At 38.3% G+C, this 23,825-nt stretch overlaps 1 protein-coding gene across 17 annotated transcripts in view; it reads left to right on the forward strand.

Moving 5' to 3' along the window:
• nbeab (neurobeachin b) overlaps positions 1-23,825 on the forward strand; it is a 292,102-nt gene that overhangs the window by 75,821 nt on the left and 192,456 nt on the right. For 16 of the 17 annotated variants that reach the window (XM_077208039.1, XM_077208041.1, XM_077208040.1 and 13 more), the window contains exons 2-12: positions 157-388; positions 2,857-2,957; positions 3,523-3,618; positions 4,401-4,522; positions 6,849-6,975; positions 9,138-9,257; positions 11,620-11,766; positions 19,324-19,521; positions 19,789-19,922; positions 20,871-20,979; positions 22,485-22,637. In XM_077208039.1, coding sequence (XP_077064154.1) covers positions 157-388; positions 2,857-2,957; positions 3,523-3,618; positions 4,401-4,522; positions 6,849-6,975; positions 9,138-9,257; positions 11,620-11,766; positions 19,324-19,521; positions 19,789-19,922; positions 20,871-20,979; positions 22,485-22,637 — 1,539 coding nt within the window. Of the gene's footprint in view, positions 1-156; positions 389-2,856; positions 2,958-3,522; positions 3,619-4,400; positions 4,523-4,829; positions 5,063-6,848; positions 6,976-9,137; positions 9,258-11,619; positions 11,767-19,323; positions 19,522-19,788; positions 19,923-20,870; positions 20,980-22,484; positions 22,638-23,825 lie in introns of those variants that run through there. The other variant, XM_077208053.1, reaches the window with a different exon arrangement.

Consider the following 23,825-nt stretch of genomic DNA (forward strand, 5'->3'; position numbering starts at 1 on the left):
GCATTTGTCCAAGTCAGTCTGACCTCAAACAGACACTAAAAGCTCTAGTATAAAAAGCACTCTTTTCTTGTTACTTATGAGTCTAATCTAATCCTTGTCTTTTTCCCTTCTGTTTCTTCCTCCTCTCCTTATTTTGAACCGTCCCTTCTGCTCCAGCTGGTTGGTGGTGAGTTTGACCTGGAGATGAACTTCATTATCCAGGATGCAGAGGCCATCATCTGCATGTTGGAGCTGCTGGAACACTGTAAAGTCACGTGCCAGGCGGAAATCTGGAGCATGTTCACCGCCATACTGCGCAAGAGTGTCCGAAACCTGCAGACCAGCACTGAGGTTGGCCTCATTCAAAGGCTATTGCTCAAAATGAGTTCTGTGGATGACATGATCGCAGGTGAGTGGCCTCGACCTGACCCCAGAGAGTTCAAACTGACCTCTTGTAAAACCCATTTATTTCTATTTTCCTGAAGTTCTATAAATGATTCAGCTCTGAAATGAAAGACTTACAGCAACACAGTCAGAAACGTCACGTACTTGTTTTCGAGAAGGTGGATTTGAAATGGAAATGACTTAAATGTCAGTCTTTTCCTCAAAAGAGAAACAATTTATATACATTTTACATTGCATCTTTAATGGAGCTTGTTGTTTATGTAGCCTATCTTAAAAGTTCAAAGATAACTCTCTGCTTTGAACAGCACATGCAAAATATGAGCAATATCTTGTAGATTTCTATTTTTTAGACGTTCGAGAGCGGTGTAAATCGCTGTGAATGAAAGAAATGTAGATTACACTGCAATCTTCTCAGCAGTGGAATTCATCATTGGCAGTAGAGAAACCGAGAGAAAAATCTCATTAGATGCACCCTCATAATGAGATTGAGTGGCAGTTTAGAGCAATATTAAATTTTAGTTGCCATTTATGAATGAAGAAGAATGTTTTTTGATTCTTTCCGTCTATAATTCATGGCAAACATCTTCCTCTGTTTGCATAAATGCAATTTTTCACAATCTGAATCTTTTAAGAGGCAGAGGCTGTGAATTGGCTCATGGAAGGTTTCAGCAGCAGTCTTGTTTAAACTCAAAATTAAAGTGTAAAATAGCGTTAATTAGCATAACGTCTCATATTGTCCTCAGAGCAGTGAGTGTTTAACCTGAAACGAAAGAGCTGAATCAATTGTTTCCCTTCATTGGAAAAGCTTAATTTTCAACATCCACTACTCCTTTTACTACTCCACTAAGTGTCACATTATCCTTCAGAAATATGTTGATTTGGTGCTTAAGAATATATATATATATATATATATATATATATATATATATATATATATATATATATATATATATATATATATATATATATATATATATATATATATATGAACTGCACATTGTGAAAATGCTGTGTTATCAAAGTTGAAATAGTGGCTTTATAAATGGTCAGACACTTACAAAATATGGAGATATAAGGTCCATCTGATACAAGGTCCATCCAACAGCAACGATATATAATTTATATTAAAATGTACAGTTCACTACAGTACAATCGTAGTCTTACAAATTTTTCCTACTTAAATGTCCAGTTTTGCTCTAAAATGTAATTTTATGTAAGTAAAATTTGTTAGAAATGCTGTTTAATGTCGACTTTAATCTGTATTTAACCTGGAACCTTTTAATAAGGAAGAGGTATCTCCATTTTAGACATTTAAAAGTCTGACTGCCTGACATGTACATTCCATTTATTCACTCTATTTAATTTAATACCTTTTAAAACTTCAGTTAATTTAAAGGCACAGTATGTAACTACAGCAACTACAGGTTGCTTATTCGTGTGAACGAGCGTGGAATCATGGGAGTTGCTGTCTTCACCTCTTCAAAGCAATCCGATGGGACTTAGGCAGAAATCATGTTCATGGATGAGCTAGAGTATTAAAGTTATTTATTCACTTAAATTCACATTATTAAATTTTTTGGACGAATTAAAATTGTGGGGTAACGCATGGCTGTTTTACTTGGTCAAAACAATCATACTAAAAATAAGTTTGAGTGTGCTGAAAGTTATGTTATAATGTTTGCTAAATGGCATGCAATTAATTTTAAAATATTTTGTATGGTGGAAAAAATGCTGTATTACTGTTACTACAAATATAGTCCTCCTGATTATGCTATGTTAGCCACTTGGTACAAACATGTTACCCGCGGTAAATCAAGAAAACGAGATCCAACCAATTAGATTAAACGTGTTGTGCTATGTAACAACAAATAGTTTTCTGTTGAAAAATGTATCCAAACAGTTGCTCATCTCTCTAATAAAACACATTAAAGCGTCTTTGGGGTTTCCATGGCTTCTACGGAAGTAAAACTGGAATCGAGGGCAATAACACGGAAATGACGTCATTGACAGGCGACACAATGACACAGGCCATTGAACTGGTTGAAAGTGCCGATTTTTCTGGATTTAAACATTATTGGAAACATTTGGGATAATGCAAGTACACAAGTCAACAAAATATAATGTTCTAGTGGTTTTTTTATATTTTAATCTAAAAATCGTACATATTGTGCCTTTAAACCTTTTTATGTTATACTGAATTACAGTATTTTTAACCAATGGAAGTTTCTCAAGGGCTTGCTGGCTTATGCTACCAGACTCAGGAAAGGTGCTTTCTGGGGTCTGTTTGATTCTCCTGCACGTCTTACTGTGAAATTGCTATTTTGCACTGTGTATAATATAATATGATGTCTTGTGTAAGTTGCACACCTGTGCCTCTGGGAATCCTAATGTTTACATCCACACTGTGCCACTTCAGTAATACAGAGCTAACTTCTTTTTGTCTTTCTGTTTTTTTTTTTTCATGATGAACAGACTTGTTGGTGGATATGCTTGGAGTTCTGGCCAGCTACAGTATCACCGTCAAAGAACTCAAATTGCTCTTCAGTATGCTGAGAGGAGAAGGAGGATTGTGGGTAAGCCACTGAAAATGAGTGAAAACTCGTGTAGGGCTCTGGGGCTCCAAGGGGTTGTTAGCTTCGCCGCTTTTGGAGGTCGTTTTGGAGCCTTTTTAGACCTCTGGAGCAATCAACCACAGAGCAGATCAGGCCTGCCCAGGTATCGATTCACTGTTCTCTCGAGTGAGGGATATTGACAGAACATCAACTGCTGGCGGACACCACAGTGAGGATGTTGTCACAATAGCTTTAAGTTTTTGGATTGAGTGAAGTACCCCTTCTGGAGGAAAAAATAGAGAATTGTGTGAAGAATTGCGCTTTAATAAGACAATTAGTTACGAGACATGAAAATAAAATGTTTTGATCAGCAGTGTTTTCATTAGCTTGCCAAAACAGGTGCAAATATGACAGATTGGATCGAAGTTCTTAAATCAAAACCGATTTAGTGAGGCAAAACATTACATTTAAAAATGAGCATTTTAGAAGTTCTTGCTGAGAAGGTCCTGTGAGAGTTTAGTTATTGCGAATTTACTTTTTCCATGAGTCGCTTATCTTACTTCTCACGTACTTCTGTCTTCCACAGCCGAGACATGCAGTCAAACTGCTCTCAGTTCTCACTCAAATGGCACAGAGACATGGACCCGACACTTTCTTCAACTTCCCTGGCCGAAGTGCTGCTGTAAGTGACCACCTTTTTTCCTATAATGTACATTTGTATTTTCTTTTAATACACATTTCATTTGTTGTTAAGTTAAATTAAATTATTAATTCAAAATAATAATAGTAAAACTCAGTTTTGTTAAAAAACCCCTGGAATAAATCATTTTAAACGCAAAAAAAAACAACATTTTTATAATGCACACTATTGTTCAAAATTTTACGGTCAGAAAGATTTTGTAAATGTTTTTGAAAGTCTCTTATGTTCACAAAGGCTACATTTGTTTATTTAAATATAAGGTAAATACAGCAATATTGTGAAATTATTACATTTTAAAATAGCAAATGTTCTATTTTAATATATTTTAAAATGTAATTTATTCATGTGATGGCAAAGCTGAATCAGTGTCACATGATCCTTCAGAAAGCATTCTAATATGCTGATTTGCTGTTCAATAAACATTTCCTTTATTATTATCAATATTGAAAGCAGATGTACTGCATACTATTTTTGTGGAAACTGTGATACTATTTTTTTTTAAAGATTCTTTGATACATAGAAAGGGTTTGAAAGGTTTTTCATTTATTTGAAATACTGTTTTTTGTAATATATACAGAAGAATAAGCTATTAGCATATATAAGAATATACATTTGTTTGGCTGGCTATATATATTGGGAACATCAAGTACTTTTATAACTGTTAGAGTTTTAGAAGAATGAATGGATCCAAAACAAAATTGTCTAGTATACATTACATATACAGACTCCAATGCATTTCTTTGTAAATTTCTGTTTTCTGCCAGGCAATTGCGTTACCTCCAATTGCCAAATGGCCTTATCAGAACGGCTTCACCCTCAACACTTGGTTTCGCATGGATCCTTTGAACAACATCAACGTGGACAAAGACAAACCCTACCTTTACTGGTGACTACATTCACACAGCCTACGCTTTAATGCGGTTATATTTAACTTTGTCAACTCTTAGATAAAACTTGCTTAGCAGAAAAGAAAATGACCTTCAGGGCCTGCTTCTGTAAGTACATTAAACTGAGTGGCTTTGTTTTAGCGTTTAAGAGAGAGAGGGAGAGAGAGAGAATTCTGGCTGCTTTGCCACTTATATAATGAGCTTTGTTTGAAGATTTTGTTTTCTGATGATGTGGTGGATTATGCAGGCATAAAAGGGAATTAGGTCAGATTCTGCTGATTAAACCAATAGGTGTTTGAACCCGGAGCAGAATGTTCTGGAATCGCTGGAAAATCTCTGCTGAGGGACACCGGGGTGGAAATAGACATTAATATGGGCTTTTAATGTCAGCCAGGCAAAAAGAGCATCGTATAGAGACGTGTGGGTAATTAGTGCTCAGATCAATAGCATAGACGCGTGTTTATTGGCCAGGGTTCCAGAAACGCGAGGGGAAATGGTCCTCAAGGAGGAGGAGTGCATTTGGAGAGAGAGAAAGAAGGGTAACATCCATTTTTGAACAGCCTTGGTCTTTTTTCAGTAATTTCCCTCTGATATTAGTTTACCAACATATTGCTCATCTAACAAATAATTTTAAAGAAAGCATTTTTCACATGTTCTTGAGTTCAGAATATACAAATTCCTGCATGCATTATGTAGATCAAGGAACTGAGAAACTGCCCCGGGCTTTGTGCGGAGGTTACAAAACGGTGTTGTTGAAGTCTGCCACACTAATAATGCTATAGCTACTGCTCTGAAACGCCGGGTTTGAGAGTGAGCGCTATGTCCCGCTGTTGCTGTTGTGCTGCCAGATCTGTAGCCTGGAGCTGCCAAGCGCAGGACCGCTCACACAAACTCAAGAGTTCAATTTGTGCGTAACACAGATTTCGGAATAAAAAGGAGATGTTCACAAAGAAACAGAGTATTGATTCACGCTGGGAATCACACTTATTCTCTGCTCTTGAAGACACTAAAACGATCTCTTGTGCTGTTAGTTTTCTTGTATGTGAGTGTTTATAGTCCTATTGTAGGGGACAGAGAACACAAAACTGCCTTTGACATTTTGAAATGCAGACAGATATCTTTACTCTCTCTGTTTTGGAACAGGAAACTAGCTAATGCATATCAGGAAACCTACGCACCCTGTTAAAAACATTGAAGAGCAGCCTAAATTGGTTTTCTGGTTCCAAGTCTAGTCAAACTGATCTGTTGGCTGGTTTTAGAGTTTTAGACACTTTATAGGATTAGTTCAGAATTAAAATTTCCTGATATTCTACTCACCACCATGCATGTAATTCAAGATATGCAGCTTCAAAGGGGAATAGGAATAAGGGTCTTATCTAGCGAAACGATCTGCCATTTTCTAAAAGAATAAACATATAAATGCTTTTTAACCTCAAATGCTCGTATTGCATTAGCTCTGCGATTCGCCACGCATTGTGTAATCACGTTTGAAAGGACACGCGTGACGTAGGCGGAAGTACCAACCTAGTATTTACAAAGGAAATGTGCAAAGACTGAGTCAAACGGCCTTTACAAAAAAAAAAAAAAAAAAAAATGAACAAAAGGTAAAACAACAATGTCGGATGATTTTGAAGTTGGAGGAGAATGAAGGTGGAGTTTTTCGCCATATCCTATATTTTCAACCTACGTCAGGTTACCGCCTGACCTTTCCAACGTGATTACGTCATGCATGAAGTCGTGGACGTCCAAGACTAGCATGGTTAAAAAGTGTATATATATATATTCTTTTCGACAGAAGAAAGAAAGACATGAATATCTTGGATGAGTAAATTATCTGAAGTGAAATAATCCTTTAAGCTGGTAGACCAGCACTACCAGGCTAGGAGACCAACCTAAACCAGCAAAAACCAGCAAAGACTAGCAAAAACATCTTTTTGGTTTTGAAAGAAAGTTTAAGATGTGATTTTTCCTAGCCTGTTAAACAAGAATATCTTAAAATAGCATACGATGGTTGTAGCTGGTGTAGACTGAGCTGGTTTAAAATAATCTCCCATCCTAGCTAAAGTGTTATGGTGGTTTAGCTGGCCAGAAAGCCGCTTTCCCAGTCTGACCATCTCAAAGGTGCCCAAAACTCCTATATAAAGCCAGGCTGAAACACCAATTAAAACCAGCAAATCAAATGTTAGCTTGTTTAAAGTTTTTTTTTTCTTAAGCAGGGTTGCCAATGACTACTATCAAAATATATTTTGCAAATACATCACCTTAAAGTGTTATACTCTATAATACTGTATATTATATGTGTATTTATTTATTTTTCAATTTCAGTTTCCGCACAAGCAAAGGCATCGGATACTCGGCACATTTTGTGGGTAACTGCTTGATTGTGACGTCACTGAAGTCGAAAGGAAAGGGCTTCCAGCACTGCGTGAAATATGACTTTCAGCCCCGCAAGGTAGACTTTCATTTCCAGCTTTGATTTTCTCTCTCTCCTACTAGCATCTGCAGTAATCTAGTATTTGTGTCGTGAAGGAGTAAGAATTGAGTGGATGCACTTGTGAATTTTCTTGCTGTGATGCTCAGTGAAAACCACAAAGCTGTGCCGGAGGATGTATGATCCAGTTAACTGGGCTAAATATGCTGTTTACAAACTGTTAGTGAACCCCAGGACATGAGATAACTGAGGCTATTTTCTGTATTTGTTTTTGTTTTGTTGAATCGAAGGGAAATCTCTTGGAAATCACTGCACAGCTGCTGCAGTTTTGAAACATCTGTCTAATAAATGAATTTCTTGTTTCTACTCAATATTAAATGCTCTTAGCTGGTGTAATCTGTATAAATGTTAATATTTCCAACTTGCTCTTTTTAGCCTTTGGTGAATGGGCTTGCCAAAGTCTTGAAGTTCTTTCCTAAAATCAAATCTTACAGTATCTGTCCGATACGCCAGGACTTATGGTAAAAGGTTAACCAAAAAAGTTTGCATATTGTGTGAAACTGCACAAGATGATGCTTTATGAAATGTAAAATGAAATGAAATAAAAATGAATTAAATTAAGTAAAATTACTTAATTAAATAAAATTAAATAAATAAATGATAAAAAATAAATAGGATGAGAATTTTACGTCTACATAGTTTCATTTAAATAGCACATTTAAATTGATCTGTTTACAGAAAAAGGTCAGACCCATTAATGTTTTAATTTTCAGCCACTTCTATGCGTTTAATGTAATAATATGTTGATGTACAGATAAGCCAATGTGATTCAGACCTCTTGTGTTCCAAAAGTGATAAAATAACAATTTATCATTTGATCTCAGTTTAAGAAGAGAAATGAATTTTTGTAGCTTGGATTATCCTTTGTTATGCACATGTAAATGAACTGTTTAATTCTTCGCATCTCCAGTGGTTTAGACTCATAGCTTTTCTTTTTTCTTTTCTTCTTCCTAACAATGGAATTTTTGATTTAGTGACTTAATACAAGCGATAACAGGCTGTGTAGAAACTCTCTTAGTACATTTTGATGTGGTCTTGCTTTGAGGATTAAAAAATGCAGATAATTTGCAATGACAGAATGGCAATAGAACCTCATTACAGTTCATGCATATATGATTATGTATTTTTCAAAATTTAGCTAAATGGAAATGTAAGGTATGTTGTTTTAAAAATGAGCTGGCATGAAAGAGAAAACGATGATTAAAAACAGCTCCGTTGGATGTTACGATCAATGAACAGAACACACACAGAACATGCTTCTTATCCTGAATTGTGTGTGTTTTGAAACACTGCACCATATCGTGACTCTTTCGTGTGGTGGCACAGTGACAGAAATGAAATCTGTAATGACCCTTGTCTCCTGCTAAGTAAACCTTCCTTTACTCCCTCACTACTCTGATTTCCTCTCTGCCTCTGTCTGCTTCCTCTCCTCTCTTCTTTTCTCTTCTCTTCTCCTCTCACTCAAAATCTGATGTATTATTTATATCTAAATGCAAATTTTTACTGCATTAGACCTTCTGCCTGCTGCCCATGAAAATGGTTTTGGGTTGAATTTTGTGCTTCCAGTGCCAGAAAAGAAAAATACAGCTAAAACCCTATTTGAAAGTAAATATTCTGAAAAGATTCTGTCCATCTGAAATCCTGCAATTATCTGTTTTCCCCGACCAAGCCTGATTTCTTAGAAATTGTAGCATTTGGCTTTAAGTGTTTTGATGATTGCTGAATTATTTTGCAATCAAGAAGTAGTGTTGGAATTTTTTTATGTACCTCAATTACTGTAAAATTATCAGTGTTTTATACATAATATACTGTAAATGCAATTTAACAGTGATATCTGACAAATGTTAATATTATAATTGATCATTCGTTGATTGTGCATTAATACTAGAAAAGGGTTCAATTTAATTTCATGCTGATACTATCACAATACATAATTAGTTTTATTATTTATAGAAATGTATGCTCCGTTGCTTCTGCAATATGCAGAATTAATTGCTCTCTCCACGACCCTCTCAGAACAGTCCTGCAACTGATTTTTAGATTGTGACCTACCAGTTGAGAACTATTGATTTGCATTATTTAAACCTTCCTCATGCACTGCAATGTTTTTTTTTTCTCTCTAGTGGTACATGATCAGCATTGTTCACATCTACAACCGCTGGAGGAACAGTGAGATTCGCTGCTACGTCAATGGTCAGCTCGTCTCCTACGGTGACATGGCTTGGCACGTCAACACCAACGACGTAAGACCGCTTTGCTATCGCTCTCTCTGTCTGTAGCTGCCGGATGTTCTCTCAGAGTAATATCATCACCACTGTGTGCACAGTGTGAAATTTAATGATAAAAGATGCATTTTCTTAGCACAGTTTCAGAATAAATAAATGACATTTATTGCTGCCAGCACGTCAAGCCTATCATGTAGTTTAGCCGATACAGTGATATATGTGAGCTGCAAAACTTTTTTCTTAATCAGTATTTTACTGTATGTCTTCTTGATGCTGATTAATGTGTTTTTTTTTCGTTTTGTTTTTTGCAATATGATGAAAATGGTACACTTTTATGTAGGTAAGATAAAGGTTGTCTGTATATCTATAAATACAGACTATTAGGGGTGTAACGATACCCTCATGTCACGATTCAATACATATCACGATTCTGAACTCATGATACAATATTATTGCGATATTCATATAATATTCATGATGAAATATTCATGATTCTGAATCTGAAAATACAGAATTAATTTAGACGAATATGCTTGCACTCTTTCACCGACTAGATATATTTAAAATAATGTAGGCCACTTTTTACTGGTAACATAAGACATTTAGTATTATCAGGACCCACATATATTCCCCCATTGCATTATTATACATTATATTCAACAATATATATAGTAGTTTAATGTAGTACTGACACTAAAACTCTGAAAACTTGAATTTTTTACTCGCACAGTCATTTTATTTTGGGTGAACTTACACAATACATATTGTCACTATCCACGATATATATTGTTGCATTTGTATTGCGATATATTGTGATACGATATATTCTTACACCCCTAATATACTGTATATATACATATACAGGGCTCCAGACTAACTTTTCCACTGGTTGCACTGGTGCTACCTACTTTCTCAGTTGGTCGCACCAGCATATGATTTGGTCGCACCTTTTTTTTTTTTTTTTTGCTACATGCCATGGGATTAATCAATGCATGCTGATGAATAGTGGTTTTAATGGACCAAGGCTAGCAACGGCTTTCTGGGTTGCAGCAGAAATACCTGTAATATATTAATTATCATTGCCAAATTTCAGGATTTTCATGGATTTTGGACAGTAATTTTAATCTGTAATTTTAAGCATTTTACATTTGAATTATATACAATCCATCTATTTACATTTGAATCATATTCTATCTATCTATCTATCTATCTATCTATCTATCTATCTATCTATCTATCTATCTATCTGTCTGTCTATTATCATCTTTCTATCTTTTAAAAATCATTAAACATTCAAATGTATGCATTGCATTTTAAAAGATTAGAGTATTATAATAAACTGATACAGATTTTTAGTTATCAAAGTTTATAGTTGTAACAAAAAGCAGAAATTTCACACTCCTTACCTTCTGCATTTTATAATAATTTCCTTTTCCTCCGTCGAGCGATGAGAGTAATCGCTCGACAGAGGAAAATATTACTGCTGAAAAGACGTAGGAGGAAGGGGCTCTGTGTTTCGTGAGACCATTTTTATCATTTTTATATGCCTTAATTCGTGAATTCGTAATTGGCAAGTTTCACCATCAGTGTGCAATGCGCGTGACGTCTACGTTCGTCAATAAATAAACTGCACGTGTCTTGCGGAATAACATTGTAGACGGAACTTCTCTCCGTTAATGTCTATGGCGAGTCAAGCAGGCAATGGGCTACTCCGCAGCCGAGACGACCCCGGGATAAAATAGTCCGAATATAAACACTTATTATAGGCGTACCGTAGTGATTCAGAATAAGTCAAAAACACGGTTTGGAAAATGGATTCATGATGTAGCCTACTCGTTCATTTTGAACATAAGTTACGGAGTGCAGCAGCTGATACAACGGCGTTCTGTTGCTCAAGCGTCCACTCGCACAAATGCGACCGCATAATATTTTAACTCGCACATTCTCAAAAAAATTTGGTCGCAGTCTGGAACCCTGATATACATACATATATATACATATATTATTTGCCAGCTCAAACTTTTTATAAGACATTATCTTGGAGATTCCATGATTAGATTAAAATTCACAGACCTTTGCTCCTGTTTTTCTGTAGCCTACCTCACCGAAAGCAATGTCAGATAATTAAAAGGTTGGACCAGCAGTGCTTAACCTCAGGTCTCCCGGATGCTGATTTTGATTAAACTAATAGGCAGGTTTCAGCACAGAATAGCATCTCTGTAATGCTACATCTCAATTACATTGTTAACCATTATTCGCTTGGTATGGACTTTGCATCATCCCACTATATTTCCACTCCAGCTCTCTATTTTTTCCCTACTATCCACTTTTGAGAGATTGCTACTAAGAACTTCAAGCTGTTTTCTTGTGCTTATCACAGAGCTATGACAAATGTTTCCTCGGCTCATCTGAGACGGCAGACGCCAACCGAGTGTTCTGCGGACAGCTCGGAGCCATCTATGTGTTCAGTGAAGCGCTAAACCCTGCTCAGATATTTGCCATCCATCAACTAGGCCCAGGATACAAGGTATGTATCAGATTTGCCAAAGTGTGTTACACCCCAACGCTTCACAGCCAACATTGATCTCCAAGAGATGTTATTCCTCTGTCTGTGGCATTTGGTCATTGATTGATGTGCGTTCAAACACGATTTCACCACCCTGAGGAAACAACTGCAGATTTGAGATCTAAATCTCAGCTGATTTCAAGCTGGTCATTATTGTCCATGTCACAAAAATGCCTAAGCTGGAAAAAAGGATGTGAGAAATGCTGCATTTACATATTTACTTATCACCAAACGTTTGTTTGACGAACCTTATTCTTTTTGTCGTCATGCATTATTGCTTTTACACTGACGACAGCAAAGTTTCTCGGTTTTGCTTCTTAATGAAGTCTTCCATTGAGGAAGTCTGCCTCAGGATAGTTTATAGTCTTTCTTTCCCTTTCATGTCTCTGACCTTTTGTCTCTAATTCTCAAGGTGCCTTTGAAGCGATTTAGCATTTAATTGCATCCATGGGGTAAACAGAGCAGGTTACTGTGGATTTTTTTTTCAAGGCTGTATCCTTATTAAATATGAAGCTCTGTCCTATTAGTAATTGGGACTCGCAGCAGTTTTTCAGTCTCATTGTGCAAAGTCTAATTTTCCCTGACGCACCAGGCTTTGATTAGCGACTCATTATCTAAAACAATAAACCACATGCATGGAACGGAGAGCATATGTATTCCAAAGATGACATTACAGAAGCCATTGTTTATGAATGATGAGCTTTTCCTAATTTAATTCCAAATTCTGACACCATCTCAATTGTCTTTGCTCCATTACAGCAGTGTTTTACTCATGAGCTGTGCAATCGAAAAGGGCAAATAACTGCTAAAACCCATCTTAACAATGTATTTACTTATTTTTACCTAGTGTGATTTTAAACTACCTGTTAGACATTTGCACTGGTTTTTCTCTAATCAGTGTGGACTGATCATTTCCCTTATTAATGGAGCTTCTAGACCTCTGATTCCCATTGCCCCTCACGTCGTCATGACGGACAAGTTGGCAGAAATAATGAGCAGTCTGCTTCAGGGAGAAAGTAATTACCCACCCAAGATAAACCTGTGAATGGAGTCTCTTGAAATCTCAAAAGGGGTTGTATATTTCAATGGAGAGTCAGCTATCAGACTACCTGTCAGCTCTGTGGCTGATCAGCTGAATTTACCTGGTTTAGGAATAGGGCAAAGGCCTTCAGAGTTTATAGCAGGGCTAGACCACAGGGCCTGTCCCTCATTTGATGAAAAGCATGATAAAATGGGTTTTTAATTGTGATGGATGTACCGTAAGTATTGCCTTCTAAAACGGTGTCTGTAGACAGAACGACAGAATGAGGGTACCAAAAAAACACATGCAAGCGAGAAAATTTCAAATAAATGCACCATTGCTTGTCGGAAAATAAGGGAAAGTCCCCCTCCCCCCCCCTTTTCTTCTTTTTTAATGTAGAAAACAAACAATGAATGTGGAATATGTGAATTTATTTTTATTTTTTTTCATTGGGTCCCATTTACTAATCATTTTGTGGATTATTTTGTATATGTACGCACAGGAGAACTTCTCACAAAAGATCTCCGCCTAATTTACAACACCTGCGTACACAAATTAATTTGTTTTTAGGGTACGTTTACACGACAAGGATAAAACGGAGAAGTTTTCCTTTGAGTGTTCCGCGTACAGACGACACCATTGTCAAAACAATCCCCATTCACACGGATCAGAGAAAACGACTAAAAACCCTGTATTCTGCTGCCAGGCCATTAGATGGCGATAAAACACTATAGACTGAACATGTAATAAGCATGTGCAGGACGTCATCGTCTTCGGAGATGTCGTTCACATGGAGACCGTTTGCACTTTGAAACAGGTTTTCAAAAGTTTGCGTTTTCAAGCACCCAAAACGCCGCTGTCGTGTAAACGAACGGCCAAAACACATAAAAAGTTGTACCTTTTTTTGGAGTATTCCAAGTAGTATATTCTAAATGAGCGGCCGCGTGCAGGAGTTTAGTAATTTGCATAAAACACATCCAAACCATCTCCATATAAGGGCTTTCCGCAGACGTTTTCTTTACATCCTTGTGTCCTTCTCGTCAAACATATGCAGCTCTCTGCCGACTCGCTCTTACCAGGTCCTCGAGCAAAAACAGTTCAAACTCAATAAACACCTTTTATACAGACCCAGATTACAGACCTCTCATTAGCCAGCTGTACATACGTGTATATTTGCAATTTTCAGAAAAACATCACAGCTGAAGCTATAACGCAGCTTTTTCCTACATTTTTTCGTAAATTTTAAATACATTTTAGTAATAATGTTTTTGGTGAATCATGATTTGTTTGTGAAAATGTTCATAGGCAGATTTCATGCACAAATTTGTGCGTACGCATGCGTTGTGAATGAAACCCAGTATTCTCAAACCATGTTAGCTATTAAATAGTATTTTTTTTCCAGTTTGCTACCCTTCCCTTCCCTGACCTTGGCTTTCTGCCCTCAACAACCACTGACACCATTATTTGTTCTGTTGACTGAAATATGTTGGCTCCCTTGGGTCCTTATAGCCTTCTTAGCCTTTTAGCAGAGTACCTGCCCGGATACGTCGAGACAGTGGGCTGTGGCAAGCTGAAAACTCACAGTCTCCAGGGATTCATGTGTCTGATCTGAAGATGACCCGATTACCGTCTTGCCTACAAACACTGAGCTCCAGTCAGACACATTTACTTGTGTTCTTGTCTTCAATGCCTTGATAGAATAAACAGGTTTGGTCTCAGATTAGCAGCTTCAGTTTGGAAGAATATGTTTGTATGTTTTGGGAGCATAAGTCTCTTATGCTAATCAAGCTAAAAAACAAAACAGTAATGTCGTAAAACATGAATACGATTTCTAATAAGTCTATTATTATATATTTTAAAGTTTAATTTATTCCGGTGATGACAAAGCTGAATTTTGGAAGTGTCACACACACACACACACACACACACACACACACACACACACACACACACACACACACACACACACACACACACACACACACACACACACACACACACACACACACACACACACACACACACACACACACATGTCATCGATCATATATATATATATATATATATATATATATATATATATATATGTATCTAAGTCATCTATCATATTGGAACAGTCAAAGCCGGTCTGTGAACATTCGAGAGCTGCAACCGTAGTTAGACGCATGTATGAATATCTATATCTGCAATAGACTTCAGCAGATGCTGAACTTTTTGATAAACTAACACAATACAACAAGATGAAGGCATTATCTAACACCACCACATTAAAAATTTACCATAGTATAAAAACCTGTTGTGATGAGTTAATGCATATAAAAACACAATAAGAACCTGTGAAGGTTATCCCATTTCTCTGGGAAGTCAAATTTCTATGCAGTGTTGTGGAATCTTGGAAAACTCATTGATATTTTACTATGAGTGACGACAACATTTGAAAGTTTGACCGTTCCAAGATGGCAGACGTGCCTGGAGTGGTCGAATGTGAAATCTATGTATGCATATCTATGATCACATGACCCTTCAGAAATCATTCTAATATGCTGATTTGCTGTTCAAAAAATTATCGTCATTAATTATTATTATTTTATGATGATATATAATTTCTATATTTTGTCAGACAGTCCCTAACTTTGTATTTCTCCCTGTTGTCATGGAAGACAGATGCTCTGTTACTAGTACAGAGTCTCACTATGAAAGAACATGTGAGCATGACATCATCTGTTTCTGTCTGAAGTGTATTAGACGTTACGCCAGCATCCTGTCAGATACATTTTTTTTCTCAGGCAGTGCTTTCAACTTTTTTGCACACTGTCGCCATGTATTAACCTGCTGTGATTTTCCCAGTCAATCTGATATATTTTGAGATTTGCTTTGCGCTACATCATATGTTTGCAGCAGAAACCTGACCAGCAACAGGTGACATTTGTGCTATCTGTTCAGCAGAGAAAATGTACTTGGTTACGTACATAACCTCGGTTCCCTCTAGAAGAGGGAACGAGTATTGCGTAAGTTGCTTACGCTACGGGTAAAGTAATCTTTTCTCGAGATATGAAGCCAAAAAATTATCCCAATTTTTCCATTTATTGTCAACGCAGTGCAGCAGCTAGCAGACCTAGAGCAGGCTATCTTGCATGCTCATTGGCTGCCCTGCGGCAACTGCAGCAGCCTACCACTGAGCCTCGCGTGTGACGTCACGCACAATGAGGGCGCCCGTGCCCTCTACGTGTCACAGCCCGCCAAAAGGGTCGTGGTTTAGCGTATAAAAGTCAGGCTTGGAGGCTGCTTCTCTGGTTTTCATTGACTGAAGCGAAAATCGCTTGTGGTGCCTGCACGGTCAGGTTACGCAATACTCGTTCCCTCTTCTAGAGAGAACCGAGGTTACGTAAGTAACCAAGTACGTTCTCTTAGGAGAGGTTCTCTCGTATTGCGTAAGTTGCTTACGCTACGAGAACCCATTGTCAACGCCGTGCGCGCCAAGCATCCACTTCATGAGTCCCAGGGCATCCCGGGGAACATAGATAAGTGGGAATCAGGCGCCCAGCAACGCGGGCCAGCACATGTTCATAAGCACTTATAGGGCATACAGAGCGGCGTTGCCGGTCTGTATAAACATTCACCATACAGTGCAGCTCAACCAGGAGAGCTAAGGTCACGTGAGAGTAGTCTGCGCATGATCAGATCTGGGCAGAACATACACACCGCTCATAATGACAGAAATCTAGCCTGCAGGGCGGGAACTTCCAGGTTATAAAACCTAACAAATGTGGACGGGGAGGCCCAGCCTGCCATGTCACAAATGTTGTGAATGGAAATCCCAGACCTGCGCTCTGAAGTGAGTGCCCATCACCTTAGGGACATAGCCATGCCTTGGGTTGAGGGTGACTCCAGAGTCATTTGGCCCGAACTCAAGACACGAAGCGCTAACAGATAGTGTGTGTAAATCCCCCACACGTTTAACTGATGACGGAGCTGTCAGAAAAACGGTTTTGAGCGAGAGGTACTTTAGGTCCACGGAATCTAGCGGTTCAAAGGGGAAAGCTTTCAGGGGCTCTAGGACCAAGGAAAGATCCCACATGGGAACCGACGGGGGTTGCGGGGGATTCATCCTCCTGGCTCCTCTAAGGAAGCGGATTCATGGAAGAGATCGGCTTGAAGGATCTGAAGCACAGCCATCGAGTGCAGGACGGACGCAGCCTGTCCGCCGGCTGAAAACGCGTGGCCGACAAGAGCTGAGGTGGTCCTGCAGGCTTTGGACGGGAGGGCGGACTATGAGATGCCATCTCGCAGAGGGCGGGCAAAGGTTCAGCCTCGTCCCGCCTCGCGGCAGTGAGGGCCGAAGCTGGCAGTTGCGCGTCCAGGAGGGGCGGAGAAGGAGAGAGAGAAGCTCGCGGGATGAGCTCCGGCAAGCGCTTCGGTGTGACCTCAGGCTCCGGTGGTCTCTGTGAACGGCGCTTCTTCTTGCGCGGTCCAGTGGGGGGCAGAGTGACAGCTTCCACGTTGAAGGCCTCGAGTCAAGCCCGCAGGGTCGACCGCGGAATCGCTTCACAGTGCACGCAGCCTCCCGAATCAAGAGCGAGGGCTGCGTGGTCTGGGCCCAGGCAGAGAGCGCAGATCACATGGCGGTCTCCGGCGCTGAGCGGGGCTCGGCACGAGCCACAGGAAATGCAAGGCATTTTAAGAAAATCGCCTCGCACTCTTTTAGAAAGTGAGTGTCGCGGCGGCGAACACCCACGGAAGCAATAGCTCTGAAGGATACTCGTCGCCAGATGGCGTAGCAGGCACAGAAGGCTGAAGGCGGCAAAGACGACCGGCTTCCTCAGGCGCTTTCCTCTGCGTGCTGGTTGCTGGTTTCAACGGCGGCGGCTTCTCTCAGAGTCCAGCGATGTGGAGAGCTTCGCTGAAGAGATGAAAATCAGTGAAGCAGCCTCCGAGTCTGACTTTTATATGCTAAACCACGCCCCTTTTGGTGGGCTGTGACGCGTGGAGGGCGCGACGTCACGCACAAGGCTCAGTGGTAGGCTGCTGCAGTTGCCGCAGGGCAGCCAATGAGAATGCAAGATAGCCTGCTCTAGGTCTGCTAGCTCCTGCACTGCGTTGACAATAAATGGAAAAATTAGGATAATTTTTTGGCTTCATATCTCGAGAAAAGATTACTTTACCCGTAGCGTAAGCAACTTACGCAATACGAGAGAACCTCTCGTAAGAGAACCAATCAACATCAATCTTTTTAGGTCAAAATAACCATACAGATCATTAAAGTTTCTTTTTTTTCTGTCTGTTTTCTTTATTTTGAATAGAATAAAGATAACACTAAGCTAACATAAGCTGAACAGACATACTTGTTTCTATATAATGCTGTAATTATTTGCTCACAGATCGTATATGGAAAAATATTTTATCATACCAGGTTTATTGCCTAAGAAACCAAACACCCTCCTACATCTTTAAATAGACACTGAACAGTTACTGTAGTACATGCATAATGAAATATGAATACAAAGGGCCAGGTAGTTTGTTCTGAATGCAGTTGTTAACATCTCCTTTTTTAATCATTGAGTTGAGCTCAAGGACAGATTTACATAAGATTTGTTAAAAAAGGCTAAGTTAACTAGATGATATTTATTGAAATAATGAATTAATTGATTGCAAAGATATCATGTAACAAAATGTAGTGCACTACAACTATTTGAACTATAGCAATAGTAAATATAGCAATAAATACTATATACTCCACCGTATGCAGTACGTAATGCACTAGTATTCGATTTTGAACATAGCCCATGTTTTTATGTGTATCTGTGTGGAAAAGAAAGTTTGCTGCCCTTGAGTGTGCATAGAATGATATCCATAGACGCTGATAAGCTTATGTGTATCTGTTATCTGGTCACATGACAAACTATAAACATTGCTTTTGTTCATGCAAGTGTTGTCAAGTGTTGTCAAAAAATGCCTTGTTATCATTGTCTGCTCACTGCAATTTAAAATAGTTAGCACACATCTGGAGCAGGTCACATCTGGATGACATCATCACCTGGGATGTGCTGCAGGTGTTGGGCTGCAGGCCTTTGATTTGACAGCACACGAAACAACCTCATGAATGATAATTCAGCTGGGGGATTCCCATATCGCCTCTACTTCATCTTCATGATTATTTCATGTCACCGAGCTCATTTATTATTCATCGCGCTCCCACGACTTTGGATAAGATTTAATCACTACATAAAAAGAATCTTCTCCTTTTCATGCTAGGAATAGTAAATCCTTTAATAAGCACATGGAATAATATGATTTACATAGATGTACTGTTAAATATACATTGTGATATTTTCACCTGTTTTGTGATCATTTACTCATTAGTTAATTCTCTCACCTTCACCAGCATTTTTAGAGGTTAATATTGCGTCATTTAGACCAGATTTTCATCTAAGATTTTCTGTGTTGGTCTAGACTTCTCTTAATTTGTCTCTTTATCTTGTTTTTTTTTACCTTCCTAGAGCACCTTTAAATTTAAATCGGAAAGCGATATCCATCTGGCTGACCACCATAAACAAGTGTTGTACGATGGAAAGTTAGCAAACAGTGTCTCCTTCACTTACAACGCCAAAGCCACAGACGCTCAGCTCTGCCTGGAGTCCTCGCCCAGAGAAAACCCGTCCATTTTCGTGCATTCGCCTCACGCTCTAATGCTACAGGTACAGTAAATGTCTGCTTAACACTTTAAGACTCCTTTCTACTCTTTTAATCCTTAATAAAGTGCATAATGGTTAGAAATGTCACTAAATGTTAATCAGATGCTGCGTTGTTTAGCTAACACCATGGGATAATGTCAGTGTTTGCCATTCAATGGTAATTATTTGTAGAGATTAGGTTAATGTAAGTCACTGGCAAAAAAGTTCATTACTGAATGCATCGATCACTACTTTTTAATCCATGTGATTTTCCCCTTCTGTTTCTATAAGGATGTAAAGGCCATCGTTACACACTCCATTCATAGTGCCATTCACTCCATTGGCGGTATCCAGGTGCTGTTTCCTCTCTTTGCACAACTGGATTTCCTTCAGCACAATGAAAGCCAGGTGGAAACCACAGTGTGGTAAGTTATATTATGTCCACCAAAAGTTTGGGGTCAGTAAGACAAAATTAATACTTTTATTCAGCAAGGATGCCTTAGATGGATACAAAGTTACAGTAAATACATCTATAATGTTACAAAATAATTATATTTCAAATAAATGCTGTTCCATTCATCAAAGAATCGTGAAGAAAATGTATAATTTCCACAAAATATATTGAAAAGCACAACTGTTTTCAATGTTGATAAAACATGCAATAAGAAATGTTTCTTAAAGCACAAAATCAGTATATCAGAATGATTTTTGAAAGATCATGTGACACTGAAAACTGAAGTAATGAATACTGAAAATTCAGCTTTGCTATCACAGGAATACAATACATATTAAAATATATTAAAATAGACTATATTGATTTTTGTATTGTAAAAATATTTCACAATGTTGCTGTTTTTATTGTGTATTTGATCAAATAAATGCAGCCTTGTTGAGCATAAGAGACTTCTGTCAAAAACATTGAATATCTTACTGACCCCAAACTTTTGAGCTTTATAGAGAATAATATTAATTATTATTTTCATTTTAAGGCCAATAACTAGCAAATGGCAGATATTAAAATTCTATTTGGTCAAAATAAAACACTTAAAAATAAAAACAGTAATTTTAAATGCCACAAGTGAATTTGGGCATCACAGCATTATAATGTTCAATTTGAAAACTATTTTTTTTTTAAATTTGTTAAAGATTACATTTGAAGTAAATATTTGTGTTTTTTTAAAGATTAACTTTAAATGATGCACAATTAAATATCCAATATTGGCTGATACAAAAATTTTAACAATCAACCAATAGCATAAAGTGCAGGAATTTCTTGCGATTCTTTCCATTAATATTTGGTCGACAAGTCTTTAATCTTTAATCTTAAGCAGCGGTTACCCATTAAAGTTGTGTAATGAGATGTTTTGTTGCAGTTCAACTCTCCTGGCCTTCCTGATGGAGCTTCTCAAGAGCTCAGTGGCAATGCAAGAGCAGATGCTTGGTGGGAAGGGTTTCCTGGTAATTGGATACCTCTTGGAAAAGGTGATGTGACTGTTTTCTTTTGTTTTTCATTTACTAACATATAATTTAGATTGATTAAAGCTGAAGTCTAAATTTTTTGTGCAGTTAGCAACACCAAACGGAATTATAAAAATAGTGGTTTCCAAGCAGATTTTCCCAAACCATTGTTCAGACAAAACGGTTGTTCCACGGCTCAGAGCATTGGTTAGCCCATTGCACATTGTTTACACTCTTTGGAGCAATCCGCCTGCAATTATCTTTTAGTTGCACATTAATCTGGATAGGAGAACATATTTTAACACTGGTTAAAATACTATTCTAAAGATGGTGTATGCAATGTACTAAAGCATAAAATAGAATGCCAGAAATAGAAAATGCAGAATGCCCCCTGACTCACTACCAAGGGTGGCACTGAGATGGACTCCACAGGGAAAAGGGAAACGGGGCAGACCCAAAGAGACCTGGCATCAAACCGTGGAGCGAGAACTCAAGACCAGAGGCCTCACCCTGCAGACCGCTCCCGCAACAGCAGCCGATAGAACAAAATGGAGTTCCCTTGCAGTCGCCTCAAGCATCAGACGTCGCAAAGAGGATTGATTGATCAACTCTCCATTGTCAATTGTGCTTGTCCTGTTGCGTCTCCCCATTCTGGCAACCCGCATAAGCGGCAAGTCTGTGGAGGAGAGGGCGGGGGAAACAAATCTCTCCAATAATTTGAATTGTGGTACCCATTTCACCGACTAGCTGACAACATTACAAACTGCACCTTTAAAAAAACTCTCAATGCATGAAGCTAACCATGAATTGCTCTTTTCTTTAAATGGTGATAAGAGTTTTAAGATTTGCTCTTTCAGAAGGAGTTGTCATGACCTCAATTGAGTCAAGCTTTTGTAAGCATGAGCTGAATGATAATAATGAAAAAAACACGCAGACAATTCACTTGCTAGGACAGAGGAGAAAGGCGCATTATGGTTGATGAATGACAAATGCACACTTCAGCATTTCCTCTGCGAATGCCGGTTCAACGGCACTATTATATTCTTCCTTGTGTTTATTCGTCCATGCGTTTATTGCGATGACACAAATTATCCCAGTGTCATTATTCTTTTTTCCTCTCGCTATCTTTACTTATTCATAGCTGTCCTTATTTCATAGACTCAATGTACCATTGGCTCCATCTAAAGTTGGCACTTGAATAAAAGCCTCACTTTGTCATTTAACAGCAGCAGCTGTAAATCTGAGCTGGACGGCACCTGAATGATCCCTCTGCCTGCCGTCCCATTCACACGTAGACGGCCATCTGTTTGTGTCTCATTTATACTCACTCCTGTCTCACACCGCACACCTGTCTGAACCTCAGGTGCCAGCTGAGACTAATAACACAGAAAGTCTCTACAAAGTTAAAGTCCTTGTTTAGCTACAAAGTCAAGCAATGGCTTCAAGTTTAAGATGTTGGTTTATTCATTTATTTGAAAATCAGAGGTTGGGTTTGGTAAACTAACAAAAATCTCACAATTGTTTTTCAGTCATCGCGGGTGCACATCACCAGGGCCGTTCTGGAGCAGTTCCTGTCTTTCGCCAAATACCTGGATGGCCTTTCCCACGGTGCACCTCTCCTCAAACAACTCTGTGACCATATTCTGTTCAATGCGGCTATTTGGATCCACATACCCGCGAAGGTGAGCAAGGTCATGTCTTTTCCAGAAGATACTCAGATACATCCCCATGAAACATGACAGCAATTAGGAGCATCTGAGTACACTGTGATGGGAATTGGTGCCACGTAGACTGTAGTGACCTGGTCAGATGAGCACACGGTGATGTTTACTGAAGTAACCATAAGGCACAAGTGTTCACATCGGAACAACAAATTAGTCAACTTGCACTGCATCTGAAACATTTTTCTTCTCAGGTGACGTCACAGATTGTTCTCTCTTTTTTTAAAAACCCGGACACACTTTAGATTAGGGTCCAATTCTCACTATTAACCAACTACTTTTAACTAATAACAACTTTTGCCTCAATAAACTCCTAATTACTGCTAATTAATAGTTAGTAAGGTAGTTTTTTAGTTTGGGCATTAGGTAGGATTAAGGGATGTAAAATATGGTCGTGCAGAATAAGGCATTAATATGTCTTTATACAGGTAAGTGCTAATAAACAGCAAATACCCTGGTAATATGCATGCTAATAAGCAACTACAGTAATCAACATTTAAAGTGGATCAAAAAAGTTCATCATAGTTGTCCTAAGAAATTCAATTCAATAAATTCCTAAACCATAAAATCGAGTCCAATCCTACATTTCTGTTTTCAGTTTTCATTTTTCCTATACCTTCTCATTGAATACACTTTGATGAAAGAAAACAATCTTATTGACTTTAATATTAATCTCTCTTGATAATGAGTTGCAAGTCATCTAAAAAGCAGATGACACTTAAAGAAAAGCTCTATATTAAAATTGTTCACTTCTCCTAAACTGCTTATTTTTTTTATCAGAATTTTTTTTGACTGTAACAACTTTACAATCTGCCGCCTCATTTACCTCGTCACCTGCCAAAATGTAACTGCTTTGAAAAAAAGTGATATTTTTCTTTTAAAAGTTTTACAAAGTGAAGTTCAAGCTGAAAAAGGAGAATTTGACCCTGCTTTGCTATTAACCATAAAGGAGAGGATGAGACGTTTCTAAAAGAGGCAAGACTTTGCTGCTAATAGGTATTGCTCACTTTAGTTTCTGCACTGCTGCTGACGGTCATGAATAAATAAATAAAAGAGGTGCGAAAACACAAACAGGATCAAAACAAAGACCTTTGGTCACTGGATGCTTGCCATGCCTCCAAAAGGAGGGAGATAGTGGGAGTTCTCTCT

This window comes from Siphateles boraxobius, unplaced genomic scaffold (assembly GCF_051911475.1).
Source record: "Siphateles boraxobius isolate OS27281-9 unplaced genomic scaffold, OSU_SipBor_1 6, whole genome shotgun sequence".
Taxonomy (NCBI): domain Eukaryota; kingdom Metazoa; phylum Chordata; class Actinopteri; order Cypriniformes; family Leuciscidae; genus Siphateles; species Siphateles boraxobius.